This window comes from Aricia agestis, chromosome Z, assembly GCF_905147365.1.
Source record: "Aricia agestis chromosome Z, ilAriAges1.1, whole genome shotgun sequence".
Lineage (NCBI taxonomy): Eukaryota > Metazoa > Arthropoda > Insecta > Lepidoptera > Lycaenidae > Aricia > Aricia agestis.
The window spans coordinates 41,272,312-41,299,442 of NC_056428.1; the positions used below are offsets into that span (position 1 = coordinate 41,272,312).

The window sequence follows — 27,131 nt, forward strand, 5'->3', positions numbered from 1 at the left end:
TCGAAGATTTTCTGTTCTTTTATTAGAACTTTTGTCGTGTTGTCTCTATCGCGCTCTGCGGTAAAGACTTGAGATTGGTGAGACAGCAATACATTTTTAAATACCTATTTTCATTTCTATCGCCCCTGGTGTATCCTCTTAGCCCGTCGATCGTGGAAAAACGAGAGGTCAGGGGTGACCGTGGGGCTTGATGAAATAATGTTCTAAAATCTAAAGCAATTGCTATACTTAATAAAATTATTAATAACATAGTTTTTCTACTATTCTTTATTATTAAGTGATACTAGATGTGCAGTGGGCAGCGGTTTATTACAGAAAATAAATGGTGACGTTTAACCGCAGTAAACAAAGTGAATTCGTTTATCTAGCGCATTCTAGGGTGTTAGTTAGCTAACACGAAAATAGATTTAGACGTTCAGTAAAAAAACATACTTACTACACGCTCACAAAAATTTGCCTTAAAATATAATATTAGATACTGTGGCTAATGCTAAGGACATTCAAAATAAAAGACGACTTTTCACATTGAGACATTTAATATTATATATTTAAACATTTATAACATTTACTTCCCATATGGCTAAACTAGCAGACCGCACTTGGAACTTCTCGGCATTTCACGTTTAAATCGGGTTTGTTTTTGGGGCTCCGAAGTAAAAAGTGCGGTAAACTTATTTAGCCGGGAGCACTACACAACATTAATATTATATTGAACATCTCTACTCTATAACTACAAATAACATGGCAACAAGTTTCGATTATTATTATTATATTTACCTAATGCAGATTTGCCAAATGAAGTGGACTTACAAGAATGTTCTTGGCACGCTTTGGCAATGGGGCAATGGCTACACGGTCGATGTTCGAATCGTGATCCAGGATTAAGATATATTACGGATTGCAGGATTTCAATAAATCGGAAAATTCAAGGTATTTATTTATGTATGTATCACGGGGAGTGCTCTAAGTAACCGTTCGGAACATGGGCGTACCCAGATTCTGGGCCAGGGGGGGGGGGGGGGGCAAATTACCCAGGTTCTGGGCCAGGGGGGGGCAAATCAGATTTTTTATAAGCTAGGTGTTTATAAAGAATAAAAAAAAAAAAATTTTTAATTCTAAAAATATTGTTAATTTTTGATTTTTATTGATAAAAGTACTAGATAATATACTTAGTAGGGACGTCAACATGATCTGCCCCCCCCTCGGTACGCCCATGGTTCGGAATCATACCTCCTGCAACTTTTCGCCATCATTCGTCACGCGAAAAATATAAAATCCTCATCACCGTGACGAGTGGCAGTCTTCCACCGGGTGTTTTCTGTCACGCACTGTGAAACTCTGAAACCAACTGTCACCAGCAGTATTTTCGGACTTATTCGACCTGCAAACCTTCAAGAAGCGAGCTTATTCCCTCTTAAAAGTCCAGCAACGCCAGGTGCATTGCCGGACTCTTCTGATGTTGCGAGTGTCCATGGGCGACGGTAGTTGCTTTTCATCACGTGACCCGTTTGCTCGTTTGCCAGCTTATTTCATATTCGCGCCAACACAGCCTTGTAAGTCTGTAAGTGTAGACATTAGAATATCGTTTGATATCGTAGACAACATTTATTCTTGTAGCGGTGTTGTATTATGGCAAATCTAACTATTCTATGGAACTGAAAATGTAAAAAATGAGAATCATAAAAGGTCCATCGACTTTCAGTAAATAATCATCATACTGCTATCGTCTATTTAGTTAAATACCCACTTCTAGCTAGTCTGAACAACACTAATTGTATTACGGCTTACTTATGTTTACGTTTATATTTTTTATCTTTCTTCTTCAATCTTTCAAGAAGACAATCTTATTTTTATATGGCATGAGTATATAAAAAACTTTATTTATTGTTTCAATGAACGTGTAGGGGGTTTTGGCGAATAAAGAGAAAATTCCGAGCTCAGCTCGATCTTCCAGGTACTTATCAAAGTCGCGATAACAGTTTGATTGAAGAAAATGTATATGTGTTAGTGTTAACTAGCAGTAGGGGAATGTCTAACACTTACGCTTACATCTAAGTACATTTAGCTGAGATTAAGCACATCGATAATACTCTTACAAGTACAGTCATATTATTCTAAGCGTCACACCGATACGACACGCAGCGCGGCCCTTTCAATAGTAAATTGAACTTTATTTACTAAACAAAAAGATTCACGTTCGAATGCAAGAATATTTTCCGCTAAGGCTTCACGACATTGTGGTGCTCTCAAGGAAAAGTTCTCTTGTGTGTGTAAAATTTTGAATAACTAAGTATCTATGTTGAAGATGCCGCGCGCCGTGCCGCGTCACTTTCGGTGATTCGACCCTACATTTAAGGGAAGTATATACTTAATATACAAAACAACAGTATAAATATGTAGATACCTGTATACAGGGGGACGAAATTGGTCACTTCATCGAAATGATACTATTCGAGAGAGACATTAAGTACAAATAATCACATTTCTGTACAAATAAAAAGGTTCTTAAATAGTTAGGTACAAAAAGTAAACCTAGGTAAAATGTAAAGTTATTGGAACACGAGAATAAAAATGTCTAAAGAATAAAATTTTGAAGTAGCAGCTCAAAAAACTTTGTATTCTGCGAGTAAACAAACTACTCTTCAAATACTTTAGTGCCTGGGACAGGTTCAGTATAGTTCAGTACAGTCGTAGCAGCCTGACAGTAGATAATACTAAACTACAGAGACATACACACTACGCCAAGCCAGTTAAAGATATGGTAGTATTGTCACTTGAACTACACAGTACACCAAATAGATTAAAAAACATACAGAAGAATTGCATGTTATGCCCCCTTCGGGTGAATAAAGCCAGTTCTGGCACATATAAAATTCAATATAATACATTATAAATCTATTCTGAGAACATTTCAATAATTGTAATTGAGACCAACTTTTCAAGCCTTACTCTATTAATGTTATATTTTATTATAACCAGCAGTATTTCCGGACCGATACGACCTGCAAACCTTCAAGAAAAGAGCGTATACCCAATTAAAAGGCCGGCAACGCACCTGCAGCTCTTCTGATGTTGCGAGTGTCCATGGGCGACGGTAGTTGCTTACCATCAGGTGACCCGTTTGCTCGTTTGCCCCCTTATTTAATTAAAAAAAAAATAATATTATAAACGTATAATATTCTCTTGTAATAGTTAGTGATTTAAATATCTACGTAGGAAAACAAAAAAAAATTGAATGATAATCGTAGCAAATATTTTGTACACTCTATTTCTGATCGTTTATTTTATGGAAACTCTTAAACTTCGAATTTTCAAAAAGTTTTATAAAAGTTTGATAAGTAAAGTTTTGAAACAGAGTGATATTATGTGGTAGGATTTTTACTGTCGATTCAAGAAAACTTATAGGTATATTTCGGATAATTCAATTCGGACAGATACAGTTAGCATATCATACTATCATTTGTGAGAGTTTCGACGTGGTTTCAGCGATCTAATATGTAAAATCCATTTTTATAAAATATAATTTCGTATAAACTTTGAAAAGTGGTTTAAACATTCATACGTATCAAAACATACATTCCTGTAGCAAACATTATATTATTTAACATTCATACGAAAATATGTTATTTTGTAAATAACTTTTAACTTTTAGTTAGGTGGGAGGGATACATTTATTTTAGACTTGTATTTATATATATATTTGTATATAATCATCTAAATTTGAGGCTTTTCACAATTCCCGTTCTGCTTAGAATCGGAAACTCACCATTTAGTTTCTGATGAAGTTTCCAAATCCTCGTCAAACGGAAACCCTGAATACTACCGCTGACTGTCATCACTCATCATGATCATCCGTCATCACTCATCACTAGAAATACTTATAGCTACTATACTACGACTGGAATCGTTTGCACGATTTCAGTGCCCGCTGTTTGAGCTGGGATTTAAAACTATCTTATACACGAATTTAGAAATGTTCTACGTACCACCCTTGACCCGGGTAAGGCTTGGCATATTGACACAGAGTTAAATATTATAGATAACTAGATTCATTTCCAAAACATACATCACAGTCCCTCATTCCATTCATCAGTCTTGACTCATAGCAAACCTATTCGAAAAGATAATCATGATTTTTGTAATCTTAAGATTTTATAATCTTGATAATATCAATAAGCAAAAGTGTCAATTGACACTAAAATTTGGCACCAGCCAAAAATATCAGATTCCAAATACAAACGGCTACAGTTATAATAATTTTAAACTAAACTAACACGTTGATCTAGATATTCTATATACAATTCGCTGAGTTAATTAAAGTTTTTTCTTCACCTTAACTTCCTGAGCTGAGCTTAGCTTCCTGAGAACATTAAACATACTAAGCAAAACATAGCTTCAATATCCTTAAAACTGAATAGCTTTTCAAGCTACAAATAACAATATATAATATATGAGTCGAGATAGAGCTCTTAGATTCACCAGATCTATAAATATCAATGCCCCAACGGCTACCCAATTAAAAGAGTTTTCGCCAATCAAAGTGGCAGAGCCACTTTGACTGGCTTGTATTTCATTCACAACCCTCAATGATGAGTGCAGCGGCTTTGGCGCAGTCGCCCGCCGCTTGCTCGAGGATCTCGAGACATTGCTTGTCCGTGGCCTCAGCTTTGCCAAAGATTGCCATTTTGACGCGTGACAGCTTGATGGCGGAGTGAATGTTCCAGCCGCAGGATTTGAGAGCCTCCAGACATAGCTCCGGTGACACCTGTAATGTATGGGAAGGTATTTTTGAGACGCGGTTGTATTGTGTGGCACGGGATTTTGTGGTAATAGCTGTTGCAATCTAGCGGCGGAGGTGGGACACATTATTATTGTTATCTTTGTTTAGGCCCTAGATGTATTATTAGTATACGCCTTCATGATTATCTCAGTAACAAAATCTTATAAATCGATCGTTTTAATTAAAACAATAATGATTATAATAATATATTTTATACGCTTAAAAGAAAATATGATTTATAAAATAATTTCAACTTGTATGTTCTCCGCACTTTAGCGAGCGAGGAATTTGATACATGATCCTGATTCGAGTTCCGAGAATTGTGCCTCCGTACCTGATTATTGAGGACCTTGCACATGATTCTCACTTCGTCGGACTCGACTCCGCGCTCCTGCGAAGTCGGCTTGTGATCTGCGAACTCCAGTAGATCTTCGACTGATACGTGCTCTGGAAAAAATAATAAATATCATTGATAAAATAGCCCGTGTTTTATTCTAAAGTTAAAATTACTAAGTATAACAAATTTCATTACAATCTATCCGGTACTTTATTCATTAACTTTCACATTAAGGCTGCCTTTCCAACCGAAAACAACCTACCTCTGCGATCTTTATTTGTGTGCGTGAAAAAGAAAGAGTGAGCATTAGTGTCGTTGTCATGTTCATTCGAGGGACCGAGTAATAAAATGATGAACTGAGCACGAAATATATTTCGTTTCAATGAAAACTTTCAATTTGGCTTAATGTTATCTAAAATCATATTATTATATGTATAGTTAATCAGAGTAAGTTCGGATACAGGGTAAGATCGGATAATTCAAGTTAACGCTAAATTAAACTAAAGTTACGGTACGGTAGTACAGTTTGCGATTGCAGTATAGCGTATATGCCTGTAGCGCCCGCGCCAGGCAAAAACGAACACTGACTAATTTAGTGATAAGTTGAATTATCCGGACTTACCCTGATTAACCTTACTATAACTTTTGGTAAGCTGCAAGTTTAATACAATAAAATAAGCACTACAGTGTTATTATCTTTTTTTTTTAGTGTTGTTCTATTCAGTCCTCCGTCACTCACCGCTAGTCTTCCTCAGCTCCACCTCCTCGAAAATGGGTTCGTCGTCTTCGTCGAGGCTGTCGTGTCGGATGACGTAGGGGCCGAACGGGTTGGAGCTGTCGAGCGGCACATCCACTTCGAACGGGTTAGCTATGAACTCGTCTATCGGGATTACTGGAAATTAAGGATGCGGTCGTGTTTATATCGTGTTATAAATTCGGTTTTGTTTTCCCATAAGCCATGATGATTTCGGACAGTTGCCATTTTAAGTCAATAGAAAAATCATTTAAAAAAACGCGCACGAAGGATTCCGTATCATTGAAGAGCAAAATAAGGCAATTTTTTTTATCGTTGCCCCCTTAATTTTTTATTTTATTTTAAAATTATTATTAAATATTAAAGTACACATATAATTAAGGACTTTGATAAAAAAATGAAGTCTCAATCTCGTTTTTTGTATTATACCTGTAAATATTAATTTTATTTTGACTTTAGTATTTGTTGTTCTAGCGGCAACAGATATACATAATATGTATATACATATATCTGTGAAAATGTCAACACTCAAGCTATTACCGGTTTTGAGTTACAGCCTGGAGACAGACAGACAGACAGACAGACAGACAGACAGACGGAGAGACAACGAAGTCTTAGTAATAGGGTCCCGTTTTTACCTTTTGGGTACGGAATCCTAAAAACGAATAGTATCACCAGAGACCAGAGTAGACAGAGCTAAGGAGTAGCTTGACTTCAAACAAACGGGCGAGAATACGCGAGTTGGGCGCGACTGTCACTTTCAACATGTCTCACAATGCTGAGTAACGCATTAACGTACAGCGCGCGCCGGCCGATATGACATACTATGTCAAACGTATCGAGATCTCTTCTGAGTCTTTTTTCAAAAGGGTCTAAGCTACTGGTCTGGTTAAGACCACGGTAGTTTAATCGTGGCTATAACTAGTCTGTTGCTAGTTGGTTTGGAGATAAGCAATGACGGGGCCTGGCCCCCTCCCCTAAAGTCACACGTGTGACATTCTAATCGGGCAATGTTGGGGAGAGCTACGAAAATAAGCTATTTTTATCTGACGTGGGGACACGGGACCCCCCTGGTCTTAAGGGGTCCGACCCCTTACTCACTCTCTGACGTGTGAGGCTGCTCGCGCGCGGTAGCACAAACTAGCTGCGTACGAGTTATCGCGGTAGATGAGCTCAAGTTATTAATGTTGTTGCATAAAAGAGGGCCGTCCGCGCGTGTATGTTCTAATGTCAAAATAATTGGTAGAGCTCTCTACGACTATGTCGCGGCCGCGGTTATGATTTGGCCTACTCGTTAGTTCTGTTTACTCTGGTATCACATTAGCTACACTTACTTTGTGTCGGCTCCAGTTCAGGTCGCGTATTCTGGTAGATGTTGACGTGCGGCGGCAGACCGCTGTCGTCCGGTGTGTCACGCAGCGGGTGACGGCGCACGTGGCGCGGCCGGTCGACCAGCTGCGGCTTGCTGCTGCGATTCGGCACCGCTAGTGATGACTGAAACGAGAGGCTTATAATATTATAACTGACCTTTGCCCGCGGTTTCGATCGCGTTAAGAAGACTCATAATTATTAATCAGGAATCAAAGTCTCAGCCTGTTCGGTTTAAAATTGACAAAGTTTCATACAAATGTTCATCCCCTACTTTATCCCCTTGGGGTAAGAATTGATCAAAATCCTTTCTCAGCAGATGCCTACGTCATAACATCTACCTGCATGCCAAATTTCAGCCCGATCCTCCGTTTGGGTTGTGCGTTGACAGATCACTATGTCAGTCAGTCAGTCACCTTTGAGTTATATATATTTAGATATAGCGAACGGCATTAGGATCGCTTGGCGATATGGAGGAAGTGATTGGGGCATCGTACTAGAGGGGGTACTAGACCCCCTCTAGCGAGTAGCGCAATTACTCCTTGCCAATAGAAGGAGTGAGTCTCCTATCGGTGCGCGCTTGCCTGCTCACTTATCGCCCTACCATAAAATCGAACACTGCAATTCCTTTTTTCATCTTTATATTTCTAACTAATCAAATCAAATTATTTTTATCTTATATCTTTAAACGAGCAATTCTAGTATATATATAAATATAATCTCGGAATCAGCTCCAACGATTTTCATGAAATTTAGTATATAGGGGGTTTCGGTATATATATATATATATATATATATATATATATATATATATATATATATATATATATAAGTGGTGGTAGTTCATAGTAAAACTATGAAAGGGTGTATGTTATGTAAAACACGGTACAAAAAGGGATGTGGGGTTACATTTCACAAGTAAGTGATTTTAACAGCTCATTTCTACGATATTAAACTTTTATTGATAATATAGGCACTTAAAAATGTGGCACTAATCTTATTATACCGTATTCACCACATATTTACCTTTGTTTTACCGATTTTTGATAAACAATAAAATTCAATAGTGCTGGAGTTTTCTGTCGATAAAACTTATCGATATCTATAATAATTGTATTGAAATCTCCGATAACCGATTTTTATTATCAAATACATATTATACTCTTAAAATAATTGACAGGTTTCCGTCTGACGAAGGAAGACTAGAATTATGGTTGAAAAACATTAAAAAGCCTGGTTGGCGTCTGAAAATTGCTACTACCGCTTGCCGTTACTATTTGAAGTGTATAAACGTTCTCTGTGAAAATACAAGGCGCAAAACTACCATTTGATCGTGATCATGTTTGGAAAATTTATTTCAGCGTCTACTCTTTCTTGACAGACTGTAACTGTGTAACGGTAACTAATAAAATATAATGTTAAAGGATCGCACATATATTTTTATTATTTATAAATACCTTGCCTACTCCACCCCAATAAAAAAATGTATTCAAACGTTCCATATTTATTTATGGATCGCATTATCTAATTAGTTAATTTCCCTCGCACTTCTGCAATCAGCGCCAAAATGGCGAAAATCAAATGAGATAAAGTAAATCGATAAAAATTGGCTTGCTAGATCCATAAATAAATAAGGAACTTTTATATTATTACTAGACTTTCCGCGCGGCTTCTCCCACGTAAATATCTAATTACACAGACAAATTGGTCCACAAAAAATAGTCTATATAATCCTTCACGTTATACATTCCCCCGCTTTTTCCACATTTTCCTCTATTTCTTAGCTCCCATAAGTCTCAGCGTGATAATATATATAAAATAGGCTGTCTAACACTGAAATAATTGTTCAAATTGGACCAGCAGTTCCTGAGATTAGAGCGTTCAAACAAACAAACTCTTCCGCTTTATAATATAATATGATGAGATTAGTTAGGGTCTAATCACACAGAACACTTATTCAGCTTTGTTCAGCTTTAATACGATACAATGTAGCACTACTTTGATAATATCAGAAATGAAATTAGAAAATACAATACAACAAAGTTTTCGTTAGAAGCTTATCTTCAGTTTTGTTTTTAGTTTTTCGTAGTGCTACTTCACGTTGTCTACGTATGAAATCGTTGTTAATTTATTACGCCTATCTAAATTACGGAGAGGAAGTCTGTAATCTTTAATACAAATATGTAGCGTTTGTATTATTCAATTTAATATTTTTGTCCTAATGGTCGACATTATCTGAATCTGGAAACATTTCATCGATAATAGAAAAGACAGTTGTACATCACTAGTATTAGTTCCAAATACTCCCACTACTGCTATCAGCGCCAATATGGCGTCATGATGGCGACTTTCAAACGTATTTTTTACGTCAAATTTAGTTCCTATCCCTAATAATGGGATCTGATTCCGCTTCAAACAGGCACAAAAAATAGCTGTCATTTCAAACGGTATCATCAGTCCAGCGTACTTGTATAATGGAGGTCAGTGACTGGCATATATGACGACCTCTGTGGCTCAGTGGGTGGGTTGTCGGTAGCTCAAGCCGGGGGTCGCGGGTTCGAATCCCGCCGACGGAACAAAAAGTTTTCAAAGTTCCTGGGTCATGGATGTATATTAAATATGTGTATTATATAATAAAAATCTTAAATATATGTATAGTATAAAAGTATTAAAAGTATTTCCGTTGCCTGGTACCTGTAACACAAGTCCTTCAGGTACTTAGCACGGGGCCAGACTGACGTGGTGTGAAGCGTGCATAGATATTATTATTATTATTATAGGAACGTAGAGCACAGCACTACGGGTGTGTCGCCCGCCATGCTGTTACAACGTAGAACGCTACGTACGAGATAAGACCATTTGAGGCGGGGTAGACCGATTGAGAAAAGGGTGCGGGTAGCTCAAGAAAAGCAAATAGAGTCCGCCAGGGGTCAAGCGCGAGCTTTTCAAGTTGGGGAGTATGTCGTGGTGCGCAATTACGCCCAAGGCGAAAAATGGGTGCAAGGGAGAGTAGAGGAAGGAGTAGGCTCTCGGCACTACGTAGTGAATACGGGTCTAGGGCAACTTAAAAGGCACGTGGACAGTGCCGTATGAGCCTCCGGACTCGCATACCCCGGAAACCTCAAGGGGTCCCTGTAGTAACCCAGCTGCGGGCGAGGGTGGCGCCCCCGTACTAGTAGAAACACCTCCTACAAGCGACACTCCCGTTGCGACGAATCCACCGACCTCAGTTCCACCTGTACGCTTGCACCGACCCAAGCGCCTTACGAGGCCGATTGATAGGTTTGGCTATTAGTTGATTAATATTATTTTATTAAGTTACTTAGGCTGATTATTTGGATGTTTGAGAGAATAATTGGGTTACTTAGGCAAGTTATGTAGTATTTAATAATTTAGTGTGAATTTAGTGTGATACAAATGATACCAAACACGGCATATTTATCTTAACTTTATTTTTTTACTCTGTATGTTTTGTCCGCTAGAGGGCGCCACATTTTGTGATAGATTTTGTGAAACCCTATATTATAGGCCTATAACCAGCGGACAATTAAGACGCTTCTAATGATATGTCATTTGTCGAATTCTGATAAGTAGTTTAGAAGTTACGGGGGAACAGATGAACATACATATATACATACATATATACATACATACATAGCCTGTCAAAATCATAACCCTCCTTTTGCTTTGCCGTAGTCGCGTAAAAAAATATTACTTAGACACTATTATTTTTTAAATATATTTTCCTTGGGTCGAAAGTACCCAAATTTTAGTTTTTTGAACTTTTAAAAATTCATATCTTTAAAAATATTAACTTTATCGTGAAAAGACATTGGACCTTTTTTATTGGTATTTCAATAAACAATATAAAAAAAATTGTCCGGTTGTAATATAACAATTCCTTCCAATTGTTTAAACAATGTTTGTTTAAACAATATGGCACCGGGTTGCGCCATGGCAACACGCATTTATATCATCAGGAAGGAAATTTGAAGAGGATCGCATAAAAAAATTGAGGTGGAATAGTTTTCGGTACTCATGCGCCGATTCGTGCTGGACTAATATATTATAGAAGATAAATAAAACTTACATCTTCATCGTCATCATCACTGGAGGGAGGTGTCGGTAGTCTGAAATTAATATTTCAATTTATAAGTATGTTTTTAATTACTGTACTTATAAAAATAAGGAAAGTCATATTGTTTGTTTATTTGCATGAACTGAAAAATAATTATGAAATAAAATATACATACATATAATCTTTGTTGACAATAAATCTCGATGGAACTTTAAGGTTTGCCATATTCTTTGTATCTGCGGCAAAATATCAACCTACAAGAATAGAGCGTATTCCCTCATAAAAGGCCGGCAGCGCACCTGTAGCTCTTCTGATGTTGCGAGTGTCCATGGGCGACGGTAGTAGCTTACCATCACGTGACCCGTTTGCCCCCTTACTTTATAAAAAAGTATATAATATAATTATAACATTATATTTACCTGGGCTTCAAAGTCTTCATGATCGGCTTCGGCATGGACCTGAAGTCGTTGGGTGGTCTCGGCGCGGGCTTCGGCATCGTGGCCGGTCTCGGCAGGGTCTTCGACTGCGACTAGGGAATATTCGACAAATTTACTATTCGAATAATTCGAATATTTTACAAAATTTTTCGAATAATCCAAATAATTTTACAAAAATTTTTCGAATTTTTTTTTGAATATTATTCGAAAATTTTGAAAAATGCTGATAACTCCGATTAAAAGAAAAACGAAGCTATGTACAAACTTTTTCTTAATAGTATAAAGTAAATAATTCTTGTTTTTACTTTTATCAACAGTTAATCTTCATTTTTAAACAATTTAAAAATGTATATAAGGCTGTAACCTTGGAAAATAAATAAAAGCTGTAAATTGTAAACCATTTTCGATCGTACCACCTTTTACTTTTCTCATGTGATTATGCTTAGTCTTTACTTTAGTTTTACGACATTATGATATTATCTGTTCCTTAATCTGTAGGACAATGTTACTGTTAAATTATATAAATAATAACCTATCACTGCATAAAATTTGCTGGTTAGGGTTCCATTTTCCATTTCCCTTTTTTTTTAATTTTTTTTTTTAAATGGAACCCCCCAAAAAAAAGGGTTCCATTTTAGGGTTCTGTAATCAACAGGCCCTCGTTAAATCCTAACGACTAAAACATGGTCAACGTCGACGATGAATGGTCGTATATTAATTTGTTAGACTAAAAACAGATTTTTATACTATTAAAGGTCTAGAATATTCATGAATAATATTACATTTCTAAAATAAACTCAATTATGTTCTTAATCTATATTAATTGTATATGTTTAATAGCATTTTAAAGAAAAATAAAATATATTCTTATTATTACAATTATTCGAAAAATTACCTATTTGGAGAATATTCGTATAATAAAATCGTCGAATATTCGAATAAAACGAGTATTCGAATAACATACCCTAACTGCAACAGATTGCACGATATATGGCGGCATGGCCCCTGATATTTATCCTACTAATATTATAAAGCCGAAAGGTTGTTTGGAAGTATGGAGGTATAGATGTATGGATGTATGTATGTTTGTTACTCTTTCACGCAAAAACTACTGAATGGATTTTAATGAAACTTTACAATATCATAGCTTATACATCAGAATAACATATAGGCTACAATTTTAACCGACTTTCAAAATGGGAGAGGTGTTATGTTCGTTTTCTTATGTTCAACGATTACTCCGCCGTTTGTAAAACCGATTAAAAAAAATCTTTTGGTATATAGGGTAATATCCCAATTTGGTATTATATTCACAAAAGTGGTGATCTGATGAAGGATCCATAAGTAATCGAGGGAACTCCTCAAAATTTAAAGGGAAACATGTGGTCTTCGGTTTCGTGAAAAGTATTCTAAGCATATGCTACCAACAAGTAAGATTTTGCACCGAGGTATACCTGGTATACCGTGGTTCGGAAGGTGCTGAGAGAACTCCTGATTCTTTATAGATACAAGTTTGGGAGTTTCATCGTTGTTTTAAGAACGGAAAGCATAATATGCTACTATGCTAATTACATTCATCATCATCATCCTCATCACTACTCGAGTAATTTGTTAAGCGATAATTAAAAAAATCTATAAGTACCTACCTAATATTATAAACCTGAAGAGTAAGTATGTTTGATTAAACGCGTTAATCTCAGGAACTACAGGTCCGATTTAAAAACTTATTTCAGTGTTAGATAGCTACGACCGACGATACGACCGAAGAAACTCAGGAAAATGTGGGGAAAACGGGGAAATATTAGAAATTACGAACTACTGGAGCAATTTTTATTGCAATATTTGGCATAGATATAGAGTAGACCAAGTGAAGGGAGTAGGGACATAAGCTATTTTTTATGGGAAAATGTACGGTTTCCGTAAAATTCCTAATTTACGCGGGCGAAGCAGCGCGGGACATCTATTATAAATAAAATAATTAAATGCTTGCCAATTTTTACAGCTTAAGGGCCTGCATTCCCGGAAACGGACGATTTAATTGATGTATAAAAAAACGACGATCAAAAAACTATAAAATAGCAGGCGCAAAGTGTGTGACTGAAAGCGTACCAGCCGAACCTTTGCGCCTGCTATTTTATAGTTTTTTGATCGTCGATTTTTTATACATCAATTAAATCGAGTCAAAAAAACGAATCGCCCTAGATATATTTAATTCAGTGCAAAAATTATCTGAAAATTCTAAATAATTTGCACATAGTATGGAAAATTCGTTAAAAGAAGAGTTAAGTTAGGGATTTTTTTCTATCGAGTGAAGTTCATGATATTGTGTAATGGAATATAAATTCCACTGTGTTAGATCCTTAACTAACACATATGTTTTTTTCAGAATTTAAATTACTATATTTTTGTGTCTACTGTCACTTTTAAATCTTGAAAATCGTCCGTTTCTGGGAATACAGCGCCTTAATTTCGCAGTAGATTTGCGTCTCTTTTATGCGGCCCGCTCCGTTGCGCCCCGTCCAAAGTGTGTTATAGTAAGCTGAATCCCCTGCTATACAATATAATATATACAGGTTGAAACAAACCGAAGTGATATAGGGTGTGTACAGTGTATTGTGTCCCTTGTGCTATGTTCACTGCGAAAGTAGTAGTTTTGTCATGATTTTGGGCGTATCTCATAGAAACATAAGAGGTCAAAGGTAACTGTTTCAGCGTGTCTACTTTCACAGTGAAATCTATTCAATAAAGGGACACAAGCGAACTTTGACGATGAATTAAAAATAGCATTTGTAGCAGTCAACTAACCTGGCAGGTGGTCTGGCAGGGCTCCGGCGTGTACAGGCGGAGGTGCTGCATCCTGGCCTGGCTCATGGCGGCGTCCACGGCCAGCGTCATCAGCGGCGGCGGCTGCTCTATCAGGCTCTCGTACGCGCGGCGACTCTCCTCTGTTAATGTAGCCTGTAACACGATTGTTATGTGATCACTGATCACTGATCTCACTCTCATGCTATGAGTATTTTTAGTCTGTAAAAGTGTCGGAATGAAGACGAAGTCGGGTTTTCAATTAAGAGGATAAAGCGCCATCTATCCATACTGAGTAGAACTTGCGTTATTGTTTGCAGAACATGCATTCCACGATGCAGTTTTTAATCCGTCAGACTAAGTGGGCGCCTAGACCTATAATAATATTGAACAATATCACGTTTTGCATAATATTATTGTCCGTCTAGGGTTGATATTGAACATCGCACGCATTCATAGCCCAGTCAAGTCAGACATTTAAGATATCGTAAATTCGCACCAAGCTGAAAATCGGTAAAATTGTTTAAAGTACGGGAGTCATAGAAATATTTTTTTTTTATTACTATCAGGCAAATTTTTTGTATATAGCTTTAGCTTTAGCTTTTGTAAATAGCTTCATTTTGATAAGATGAACAGAAGTTTTATCTGCGAAAAATCTTGAAAGTGGTAGCTAACAGAAATAGAAAGGTTTTCATACTTTGGCTTGATGGTCCTAAAATATGGATTATTCCATTTGTAGAAAAAGGTTACTCTTAAATTAAATAGCTATTACTCTTATATAAAATTTAGGGTTCAGTAGTCAACCAAGTTTTGTTGATTACAGAACCCTATAACAGAACCCTAACAAGCTGATTTTTTGTATATTGATAGGTTATTAGTTATATAATTTAAGAGTAACATTGTCCTACAAAAAGAACAATGCATATTTTGGGACCATCGAAACGAAATTTTAAATCCTTTCTCTCTCGGTTAGCTACCACTTTCAAGAATTTTCGCAGAGGAAATTGTTGTTCGTCTTATCAAAATAAAGCTACTCACAAAAAATTAGCCTGATATTAATCAAACAAAATTGTTCTAGGGCTCCCGTACTATTAGAACAGGACTAAAAATTAAATTTTAAAGATCGCCATAATTCCCTTGTGTAGAAAAAGAAAATATCCAAACGACGATTACAAGTTTAACAACTTTTTGAATCGTTATATTTCAAAAACGGTGGCTCATAGGGAAAAATATTGATACATTTTTGTAGATAATTTTATTACTTACCTACAATTTTGTTCCAGGCATTTTTATGAAAAAACTTATCGTTTTGCTAAAAATCGTGAAAAACTAATTTTTTGGACCTTTGATCTTGGATTAACAAAAATCCATACAGGGGAACTAAGGGGAACTTTCAAATATTATTTGTAATCATATTCTAAACAATATTACTGATTTTTATCTTGGTGCGAATTTATGCAACCTCAAATATCTAACTTGACCTGGGGTATGGGTTCAATAAAATTAAAGCGTGATATTGATAATATAAAATTGTGCGTCTAGGCGGCCGGTAATGGTGGAGTGTGGCAAGTGACTAGCCGAATCGCCTGTCCAAGCCGAATCGCCACCTCATTTACACAGTTCTGCAAAAATCGCTTGTGACTAGTTTATTCTGCGTGAGAATGTCGCGAAAAACAGTCTCATTACGTAGGGGCATTGAAATCGTTCGACAATCCATTTGTGGGAATGCGTGGAGGCCGCAAAGGAAGATCTTCCGACCGAGCGACAGGCGCGGTCCGAAGGGGGGGTCACATGACACCCCCAAAATCTAAGGTCAAATTGAAAAATCTCAAAATCTTGCCAAATAATAAAAGGAAATTTCTAGCTAACCTAACCACCACTGCTTCCGACCTTAGACAGCTGCCAACCCAGAACCGTCCGAGGGCGCAGCGCAGATAAAAAAATATATTAGTGTAGTGAGTGGAAGAAAATTTCAGGCTGCGACCGCGCCTGCGCGAGCGAGGTATGCTCGGTCAGGCCGGAGCCCACGTGATACATTTCAGCTGTCGGATATACATATACCGACGCGCTTAGAAAACTTCGATAGCGCGATGCAGGAATGTAGCGCTAATTGTGGGTACCGCCATACATTATTTGAGAAATAATTGACCAATCAAAAACCGGCCAAGTGCGTGTCAGGCCACGCGCAATATAGGGTTCCGTAGTACCGCTAGTTTTTGATAATGTTTGTATGACCAATGAATGTTCATTTATAACGTGTTTTACACTACTAACAACATCATCTCAGTTACATTTAAAAGAATTTGAACGAAAAGTTCCTTTATACTTCGTCGAATACATTTTTTTTAGTTGCTCGACTATTACTCAATAAGGCTGATTACAGACGGACAGACAGACAGACAGAAAGACAGACAGAAAGACAGACAGATGGACAGACAGATGGAAAGACGGACGGACAGAGCGAAACTATAAGGGTTCCTTGTTGACGACTACGGAACCCTAAAAATGAAGTAAAAGGTACTGAGGTGAGGCTACAGTGCAGACTATTAGTCCGGTTAACGAATGACTCAAAAGAAGGTATAGAGTGCGTGAGCGGGAACCTAAGCGATTTCTACTGGAACTTATTCAGGTTGATTAGGGACAAAACATAATAAAAGTCCTGACGTCCAGGAGGTGAGCCGGAGGGAGGGGAGGGCGACAAAGGTCTAAATTTTTGGTTTTTCGTCAATAACTAAGAAACTATGGGTTGTAGCGAAAAATATTCTGACGACATTGAAGCTTATTAAATTCTCTATAAATTAGATTTTATACAGTTTTTCCAAATTCTTATCCGTTTTCGAACTACACGCTCAGGAAAAGTGAAAATTAAGAAAAGCTGTGTGTAAAGAAGAAGACGTGTTGAAATGAAGACGAAGTAGGATTTTGACAAATAAGACGAAATAAGCGCCGTCTATCGATAGTAAGGATTATTTATAAGCAGAACTTGCATTGGAGATTGCAACTTTTACCACAATGACGCCGAACAAATAGCAAAAAATTATAGAGCGAGATAATATGCAACATAACTGATTGCTGTTTGCCGAGTGAGACAGCTAGATCTGTCAACCGCTGTCTAGCATTAGATGTCAAATGTCAACTGACACAAGGGTACTTAGTTATTACCTCTTGCTTACCATCACGCAAATTATATTTTATTTATCTCTTTCACTCGTAAATACATATTATAATTACCTGAATGTCTGGGACGCTCCTCGCTTCGTCGCTGAAATTTCGCCGCCCCGGCCGCCCTGAAATGTGTATATTTACAACTCAGTGTTTGTCTACGAGCAATTCACAGACAACGCCATCTGTATGTTAGATGATTATATAGACTAGTGATTTCACTGCATGTAATGACTAGCTAATTAATGATACTTGTAGATATTACTATTTTGAATTAAAAAGGTATAATTGAGAATGAAAGGTGAAAAAGCGTCCTCAATAAATAACTAAATACAATATTATAGTGTACAGAGAAATTATAAATCGTCGCTGCATCCTCGAGACTTTATAATTAACATGGTAGTCCGCCCCTAGCTTCCGGCATCGAACACTTTTCAGAGCTTCCTGAAAAAAAAATAGATGGCGCGGCAATGGCGCCATTTCCTTGGCGGGCTTTTTACCCCACCGCCACCGGTTTCTCAGAGGTACACTGCGGATCGGTCCTCATTCGTTTCTAGTGTTCGGGCATCAAAACATCTTTCACAAAAATTATAGTGCTTTAATTTTGTAAGATTAATTTATTAAAGTGTTTTTGAGTGCAAACTGCAAAGTTATTACTTTCATCGATATCAAAAAATTTTAATATCATGAGTAAGCGAAAACACCGTAAATCGGAGGAAGACATAAGGAGGAAAATTCGTCGCTTGGAACGTCGTTTGGAAAAACGAATGGAGTCTGAAGTTAGTGAAGAAGGTTAGTCACTTATTTTTTCAGATCTGTTTTTTAAATAGTTTTATTTTAGGTTGTTTACATTTATTATGAGAACTAGATCGGAATTCACCTGGAATATTGAAGTGTATATAAGCAGTATTTCTAAAATAGCCTAAACTAAAATAGTAAATAATATAAAATAAAAACAAAATATATATATGAGTATGTTTAGAGAGTCATGATGCGATCATGGCCATACATTCTCTTTTCAATGGTATGTTTAGAGAGTCATGATGCGATCATGGCCACACATACTCTTTTTAAAGGTATATTTAAAGAGTCTTGATGTGATCCAGACCATATATACCAATAATTGGCTACCCCTTTTTAGGGGCTGATGAAAGTTTTATTGTTTGGTCTTTCAGATAGTGAATGCGAGTATTTAATTTCATCCGATCAGAGTGTTCGATCCGTTGTACGTATGCCATTTGAAAATGATGCAACCGGAAGTGATTTAATTAACATAGATGCTCTACCAGAGCCATTAAATAACAATTCATCTGGGTCGACCTCCCAAGGTGACAAAGACTCAGTGCCCAACGCAGTCGAACCCATCCCATCTTTACCAAATGATATTTTAGAGGCTTTGGGTTCTTCGAAAAACAAAGTTGAGATTTTTGCACCGAAAATTAGGGATGAGATCTCTGAACGTTGGGGCCAAATTGTTGTGGATGGACTGAGTAAGGAGTGTACGCAAAAATTAATGGAAAACATCCGTATACCAGAAAATTTTTCTTTACTGAAAGCTCCAGTTCTCAATCCGGAACTAGCATCAATTTTAACCGATACAATAAAAAATAGAGACAAACGTTTAGAAAAAGCACAAAATCATTTAGGACAATGTATTGCGGCGATTTCTAATCTTACATCAACTCTTATCGATGGTGACCTTGAAAAAACCGATATCAAGAAAGTTTCCGAAGTAGGACAGTTACTTTTGGATTTACACTGTCAAAATACTTATGCTAGAAGAAAACTCGTTTCGTATAGTTTAGATAAAAAGTTTATTCCCATTATTCAAGGATCTAAAAGAGATTCCCTTTTGTTTGGAGATAATCTGGGAGAAAAAATTAAAGCTATTAAAATGGCCGAACGTTCGGGTCTACAGATCAAGTTTAAAAAGCCTCTTCTTCGTCATATCAACCGCCGCCTAACAGGCCGGTAAACTCTCGGGGCCCATCCAAATCACAGAGAGGCAGGAAGGGTGGGCCCAGGAATACGGAACCAGCTCAGACGCACAAACGGCCACGCACTACGACGACGCACACCGATCGGAACAAGCCATACAGACAGAACCACAGGAACTAGAGGTAACTGCTTTAGCTGGAAGACTGCAACATTATTATAATAACTGGAAACTTATCACTAACGATCCTGTCGTTCTGGAATATGTATCGGGATATAAAATTCCTTTTTCTTATCGCGTAACACAAGTCTACGAGCCACATCAATCTTTTTCGGCCACTGAAACATTTCACATGAGTAATGAAATGACTAGATTACTACAATTAGGCGCTATTGAAAAATGTCAGGATGTTCCTGGACAATTTATTTCTAATATTTTTCTTATTCCTAAAGATGATGGAAGTTACAGATTTATTCTGAATTCAGAATCTAAAAAAACTAAATTTATTTGTTAAAACTAGTCATTTTAAAATGGAGGACATTAGGACAGCTATCAAGTTAGTGTCGGAGCTAGACTTTATGGCAAATATTGATTTGAAAGAAGCTTACTTCTGTATTCCTATACACAAATCAAGTAGAAAGTTTTTGAGATTTAAATTTCAAAACTTGACTTATGAATTTCAATTTTTCAATTTCAATTTGCCCTTTGGTTTAAGCGCTGCACCGTTCGTGTTTACCAAACTTATGAAGCCTGTCATAACTTACTTAAGAAACCGGGGCCATCGTCTAGTATACTATTTAGATGATATATTATGCGTAGACAATTCTTACAATTCCTGCAGTGATAAAGTTTATGAACTTATAATTTTATTAAAAAATTTAGGCTTTGTAATCAATGAACAAAAAAGTGACATATTTCCTAGTGCAAGAAAAAGATTTTTAGGTTTCGAAATAGATACAGCTAAAATGACTTTGGAATTACCATATAAAAAAAGACTTAAAATTTTAAGCTTAGTTAAAAAATTATACAATAAAAATTCAATACTTATTAGGGACTTTGCAAAATTTTTAGGCCTACTGACTTCAGTCTGCCCAGCTGTAGATTATGGATGGCTGTATACGAAGCGGTTTGAAAGAGAGAAATTTTTGGCTCTTAGAACATCAAATAACTATGATATATGAAGTAATGTCGTTAACACCAGCTTTGAAGTCAGACTTTTTATGGTGGCAAAACAATATAATGACTACTTTCAAACCTCTTCGTTATGAGCAATATCATATTGAAATATTCTCGGATGCTTCCCTAACAGGATGGGGATTAGCTTGCGATGGGGAAACATCAAATGGATTTTGGAACGAAGAAGAGTCACAATTTCATATTAATTTATTAGAGTTACGGGCAGCCTCTATAGGGCTAAAATGTTTTGCAAATTCCTTGCATGATAAAGAGATTCTCTTGAGAATTGATAATACAACTGCAATCTCCTACATCAACAGAATGGGAGGAGTGCAGTACGAACATCTTAATAATGAAGCACGGCTAATTTGGAAATGGTGCGAGGAACGCCACTTATTTATTTATGCATCGTATATCAATTCTAAAGAGAATGTTGACGCAGACAGGGAGTCAAGATGCAGTAATATAGATACTGAATGGAGTTTGTCCATTGAAGCCTACCACAAGATTACTGACAAATTTGGTCTTCCAGGCATTGATTTATTTGCCTCCCGTATTAATTCCAAATGTTACAAGTATGTTTCTTTGAAAAGGGATCCTAACGCATTCAATATTGACGCCTTTACAATAAACTGGAGTAATTACAACTTCTACTGTTTTCCCCCATTTTCTTTAATATTAAAATGTTTACGTAAAATAATCAACGATCAGGCATCTGGCATTATCGTCTTCCCTTACTGGCCTAGTCAGGCGTGGTATCCATTATTTTTAAAACTTATTTCGTCCGAGGTTATCTATTTTAGACCAGAATATGACCTTTTATTATCACCTTTCAGGAACGCACACCCCTTGTGGCGGAGCCTTACCCTGGTGTCGTGCCGTTTATCAGGGAAGCGTTTTCACGTCAATCGCTCAATCTAGAGACAATTGATCTAATGATTTCGTCTTTATCTAGCAACACGCTTAAGCAATACGATACGGCATACAAAAAGTTTTGGAAATTTTGTACTGAAAATAACTTTACTGATTGTTTCAATGTTTCAAATCAAATAGCATTACAATTTATAACTGAGCAATTTAGATTAGGGTCTAGTTATTCCGGAGTGAATACCATACGCTCGGCGCTTTCTCTCATCTTAGGTAAAAGGTTTAGCACAGATAGTAATGTCAGTAGATTACTTAAAGGTGTCTTCAAATCCCGGCCATGTTTTCCTAAATATCAGAACACTTGGGACACTAATACAGTTCTTGATTTTGTAAGCAATTGGTATCCAAATGAAACTTTATCACTTCCAATAATTACAAAAAAATTAGTAACTCTACTTGCACTAGCAACTGCTCAACGAGTGCAAACACTCTCCCTTATAAAAGTTTCAAATATAAATAAATGTAACTCCACTTTTCAAATATCTATAGACGAATTGATTAAGACCTCTAATCCTAACAAAAATCAACCTCACTTAATCGTTCCTTTTTATAATCATAAAAAAGAAATTTGTCCAGCTTTAACATTAGAAATTTACTTACAAAAACACAATCACTTCGAAATAAAGATAAAACTGATAGACTAATATTGACGACAAAAAAGCCTCATCACAATGCAAGCGCATCCACGATCAGCCGTTGGATCAAACAGGTATTAGAAGAAAGTGGCATAGACACTCGACAGTTTTCGGCACATAGCACTCGTCATGCCTCTACATCAGCGGCTTGTCGTGGCGGCGTTTCCATTGAGACTATAAATAAAGTCGCAGGGTGGTCAGGTAGATCTCTCGTTTTTGGTAAATTCTATAATAGACCTGTTTTACCTATGAATGTCAACGCAATTGGTAATACAATTTTTGATCAAGAAGAATGATAATAATATGTATCTCAGAATTAAGTTATATACACTGTTATATTAAAAAAAAATGATTTCTAGTTAATAAATTTTTCTCGATTAATTCAAGCAGCTTTGTTTTGAATGACGATTTTCCATAAGAACTCTGAACATCTACCATGTTAATTATAAAGTCTCGAGGATGCAGCGACGATTTATAATTAATGGTTAAACAAACTTACCTTAAGTGAAGTTTGACCAAAATTATGAGAGTCGCTGCATCCGAAGAGACTTTATTACCCTCCCACCCAAGAATCCTAGTCCCTAAACTGTCTTCGGAAAATCGTAATTTATTTAATTGTACCTTCTCTAAAAAGAATGAGGACCGATCCGCAGTGTACCTCTGAGAAACTGGTGGCGGTGGGGTAAAAAGCCCGCCAAGGAAATGGCGCCATTGCCGCGCCATCTATTTTTTTTTCAGGAAGCTCTGAAAAGTGTTCGATGCCGGAAGCTAGGGGCGGACTACCATGTTAATTATAAAGTCTCATCGGATGCAGCAACTCTCAAAATTATGGTCAAACTTCACTTAAGGTAAGTTTGTTTAACCATTAATTATACATAGACCGCAGTGTAATTTATTTAAACATTAATATTTAAATAAATTACACTGCATATTTTATTTAAACATTATTATAATTTGAGGAGACCGATAAATGTGCAAAATATAACGTAGACGTATTTTTTGTTCAAAAATTTCTAATATTTAAAATAAACAGTACATCGTTACGTATGTAAAATGAAGGCAAAATAAAATAATGCACTTTAAGCTTGGCCATAAATCTCGTTAATTTCATCACGACGTAAACATAGTTCTTGAGAAAATGTAATGTCAGCTAATTTACATAACATGAACATATATTCAAAAATTGTAAAATAAATAATTTGTGCGAGTTGTTGCTACCCGCCATGCCACGGTTTCATCGAATTTGTTACGATTTAGCGCCAATCGAGGCGCTGTTTCGATACTTTAGATTTCAACAACCACACGCTATGGCGAGCAACGACAAAACCTCATGTAACACAGCATGGCCGATGATGATCAGAGATGATGAATGGTGATGGTCGAAACATCGAGGTGATGATTTTTGTAAACTTACAGCACGTAACGAGCCCCTTCAGTAATTCTATACACAAAAAGTTACATTTTATGAATCAATTCAAATAACATGGAAGAACGTGTTATATTATATTTTTTAAAGAGGGCGCCACCTGCGTAAACTTAATTAAAAATAAGTTTGCATATTATTTTACTCTACAAATATACTAAGCATTAACATTATTTCACCTAATTGATATTTTATCTTCTTTTAAATCATATATGCACCGCGTCGTTACATAAAAAAAACTTATCAATTAAAACGCACGCAACGCATAAACTATACAATGTTTCGCCCTTAGATACTTTTGATAATAAGAGGGTAAGTATACATTATATCTCAGCACTTTATATATATTCGCATAGCAATTTCGCATACGTAACATATTTAAAATGAGTATAAAAGTAAATCAAGTAAACAGTAACAAATAAACCAGTATAAAAACATAATATATATAAATACTTAACAAAGCCAACTCACTCATGTAACTCTCCTTGCAATTGTCGTGGTGAGCGAAGTTCTGCAGCGAGGACAGAGCTCGTTTGAATTGGAACCGCCTGTCGCTCGCCGGCCCGGGAGATTGAGCCTCCATGCCGTTCATCGATCTACAAATGCAAAAACGTCAAAATTCTCACTACAAAACTACTCAATATCAGAAATGTATACGTGTGTCTAGACTCTACACAGACACACTGAGACTGATATTGAATAGTTTTATATAGTCACGCTTAAACGGCTGAACCGATTTAGTTAAAGTTAGAGATACTTTGAGAGGCGGGAAGTGACATACGTTTTGTTGCGGAAAATGTACAGTTCCCGCGCGACAAACGAACTTCGACGCAAGTTCGAGGTGTCAAGTAATAAACCAAATTGATTTGTTTTACATTATACAATAGCACCACCTGCATGTGTGTTTATACATTTTATGACAAACGCACCCTCTACATGAGTAGAGAAGGACCTTACTTGGAGGTTAACTCGTTGGCCATGGCGCACGCTGTATCGAGGGTCTTCAGATCGTGCGAAGACATCGGCTTCATGGTGCAAGTGTCATCGCTACAACTGTATAAGGATACAATATTTTAGTACATTCGCTGAAAAATTTCGTATAACTATGACAAATTACTCCGCCCTTCTTCGCACAAAAAGTCGTTAATTTAAATAATTCGTCGCAGCTTGAGCGCGGTTAACATAACAAAACTAAGAGCCCGAACCACGGCACTAACTAGTCATATTGTATTGTGAAACAGATTAAAATATATGCTTACCTCGCTTTAGCCGCTGCTTCCTCGAGTTTCTGTACAAGACAAAAAAATGATTAATTATTTGAGACTACCTACATAATTCAATAATTTCAATTCAAGATTTATCCACACATAAATACATAGTAGTAAGGAACTATTCTTACTTTTTCTTCTTTCTCGTGACTTTTCTCTTCACGCTTCTCTTCCTTTTTATCTTCTTTTGTTTCTTCCTTCTTTACCACTTCATTGTCCTCTGAATTGATGCTGCTCAACATATCGTTAACTTGTTTAAGTAAAGCCAGTTCAAAATCCCCGGATAGAATCTGTAAGTATAACAATATAAGGATAGATTCATGGCTTAGTAGTGATGTTTTAGCTACGGAATAGCGGTGTAGACTATTTTTAGGAAATATATTTATTTTATTAGAGGGGGGCGACCGACTTACAGAAGTCCCGGATCGGAGTTTGTCAAAGAGCTATGGAGCGCAGCATTTTAGGTGTCAAAAGGATTGACAGTATTCGAAACACCGCTCTGCGCTCCAAGACAAGAATAATGGATGTGGGTAGAAAAGCTGCTGGTCTAAAGTGGAGCTGGGCAGGGCACGTCGCCCGCATGCACCCGGACAGATGGGCGCGTCTAGTTACGGAGTGGCTACCGAAAGGTCGGCGAAACAGGGGCAGACCCAAGAAAAGGTGGCGCGACGAACTAGACGCTGTTGATAAAGAGTGGCCAAACACAGCAAAGGATAGAGACGTGTGGAAGGAAAGAGGGGAGGCCTTTGCCCAGCAGTGGGACACAAACGGCTAATTAGAATAGAATATTTATTTTATAGATGTACACTTGTTATGACTTATCCTACTAATATTATAAAGGCGAAAGTTTGTTTGGATGTATGGATGTATGGATGTGTGGATGTGTAGATGTGTGGATGTATGGATGTTTGTTACTCTTTCACGCAAAAACTACTGAACGGATTTTAATAACACTTTACAATAATATAGCTTATACATCAGAATAACACATAGGCTACAATTTTAACCGACTTTAAAAATGGGGGAGGTGTTATGTTCGTTTTCTTATATTCAACGATTACTCCGCCGTTTGTTAACCGATTTTCAAAATTTTTCTTTTGGTATATAGGGTATCATCCCAATTTGGTATTATATTCACAAAAGTGGTGATTTGTGAAGGATCCATAAGTAATCGAGGGAACTCCTCAAAACTTATAGGGAAACATGGGGTGATTTCGGTTTCGTGAGAAGTATTCTAAGCATATGCTACCAACAAGTAAGATTTTGCACCGAGATATACCTGGTATACCGTGGTTCGGAAGGTGCTGAGAGAACTCCTGATTCTTTATAGATGCAAGTTTGGGAGTTTCGGCGTTGTTTTAAGAACAGAAAGCATATGCTACTATGCAAATTACATTCATCATCATCATCATCACTACCATATTATACCATAGTCTTTTAGATCGAGACTCGAGTTTGTCAAGCGATAATTAAAAAAAATCTATACCTACCATATATTATAAACCTGAAGAGTATGTTTGCTTGAACGCGTCAATCTCAGGAACTACAGGTCCGATTTAAAAACTTATCTCAGTGTTAGATAGATCATTTATCGAGTAAGACTATAGGCTATATTATATTATCACGCTAAGACTAATACGACCGAAAAAACTCAGGAAAATGTGGGAAAAACGGGGGAAATATTTTTTATGAAAAAATGTACGGTTTCTGTAAAATTCCTAATTTACGCGGGCGAAGCCACGCGGGACATCTAGTCTATATATATAAAAATGGATTTTCAAATGTGTTAGTCGCGCTATAACTCGAAAGCGCCTGGACGGATTGGGCTGATTTTAGTCTTAAAATATTCGTAGAAGTCCAGGGAAGGTTTTAAAGTGACACCAAATTCACCGGAACAGCTAGTGTAACATAAAAATATATATAAAAAATTAAATACACTCTTTTTTAAATAAAAAAAAAAAAACACTTATTATATTTCGTTTAAAAATTTCCTGCCAAAACGCTAAAGTTCATCATGGCGTCACTATCACACACAATGTTTTGGAGAT

At 36.7% G+C, this 27,131-nt stretch overlaps 1 protein-coding gene across 1 annotated transcript in view; it reads right to left on the minus strand.

Annotated features, from left to right (window-relative positions):
* Positions 1-3,697: 3,697 nt before the first annotated feature.
* LOC121738763 (activated Cdc42 kinase-like) overlaps positions 3,698-27,131 on the minus strand; it is a 133,996-nt gene continuing 110,562 nt past the window's right edge. Inside the window, exons 17-29 of the mRNA XM_042130998.1 lie at positions 25,215-25,373; positions 25,075-25,103; positions 24,773-24,868; positions 24,287-24,411; positions 17,788-17,843; positions 14,560-14,712; positions 11,737-11,846; positions 11,330-11,369; positions 7,206-7,365; positions 5,857-6,009; positions 5,380-5,388; positions 5,115-5,227; positions 3,698-4,765 (exon numbers count right to left, since the gene is read on the minus strand). Of these exons, the coding sequence (XP_041986932.1) occupies positions 4,571-4,765; positions 5,115-5,227; positions 5,380-5,388; positions 5,857-6,009; positions 7,206-7,365; positions 11,330-11,369; positions 11,737-11,846; positions 14,560-14,712; positions 17,788-17,843; positions 24,287-24,411; positions 24,773-24,868; positions 25,075-25,103; positions 25,215-25,373 (1,398 nt within the window). The 3' untranslated portion in view covers positions 3,698-4,570. The remainder of the gene's footprint in view (positions 4,766-5,114; positions 5,228-5,379; positions 5,389-5,856; positions 6,010-7,205; positions 7,366-11,329; positions 11,370-11,736; positions 11,847-14,559; positions 14,713-17,787; positions 17,844-24,286; positions 24,412-24,772; positions 24,869-25,074; positions 25,104-25,214; positions 25,374-27,131) is intronic.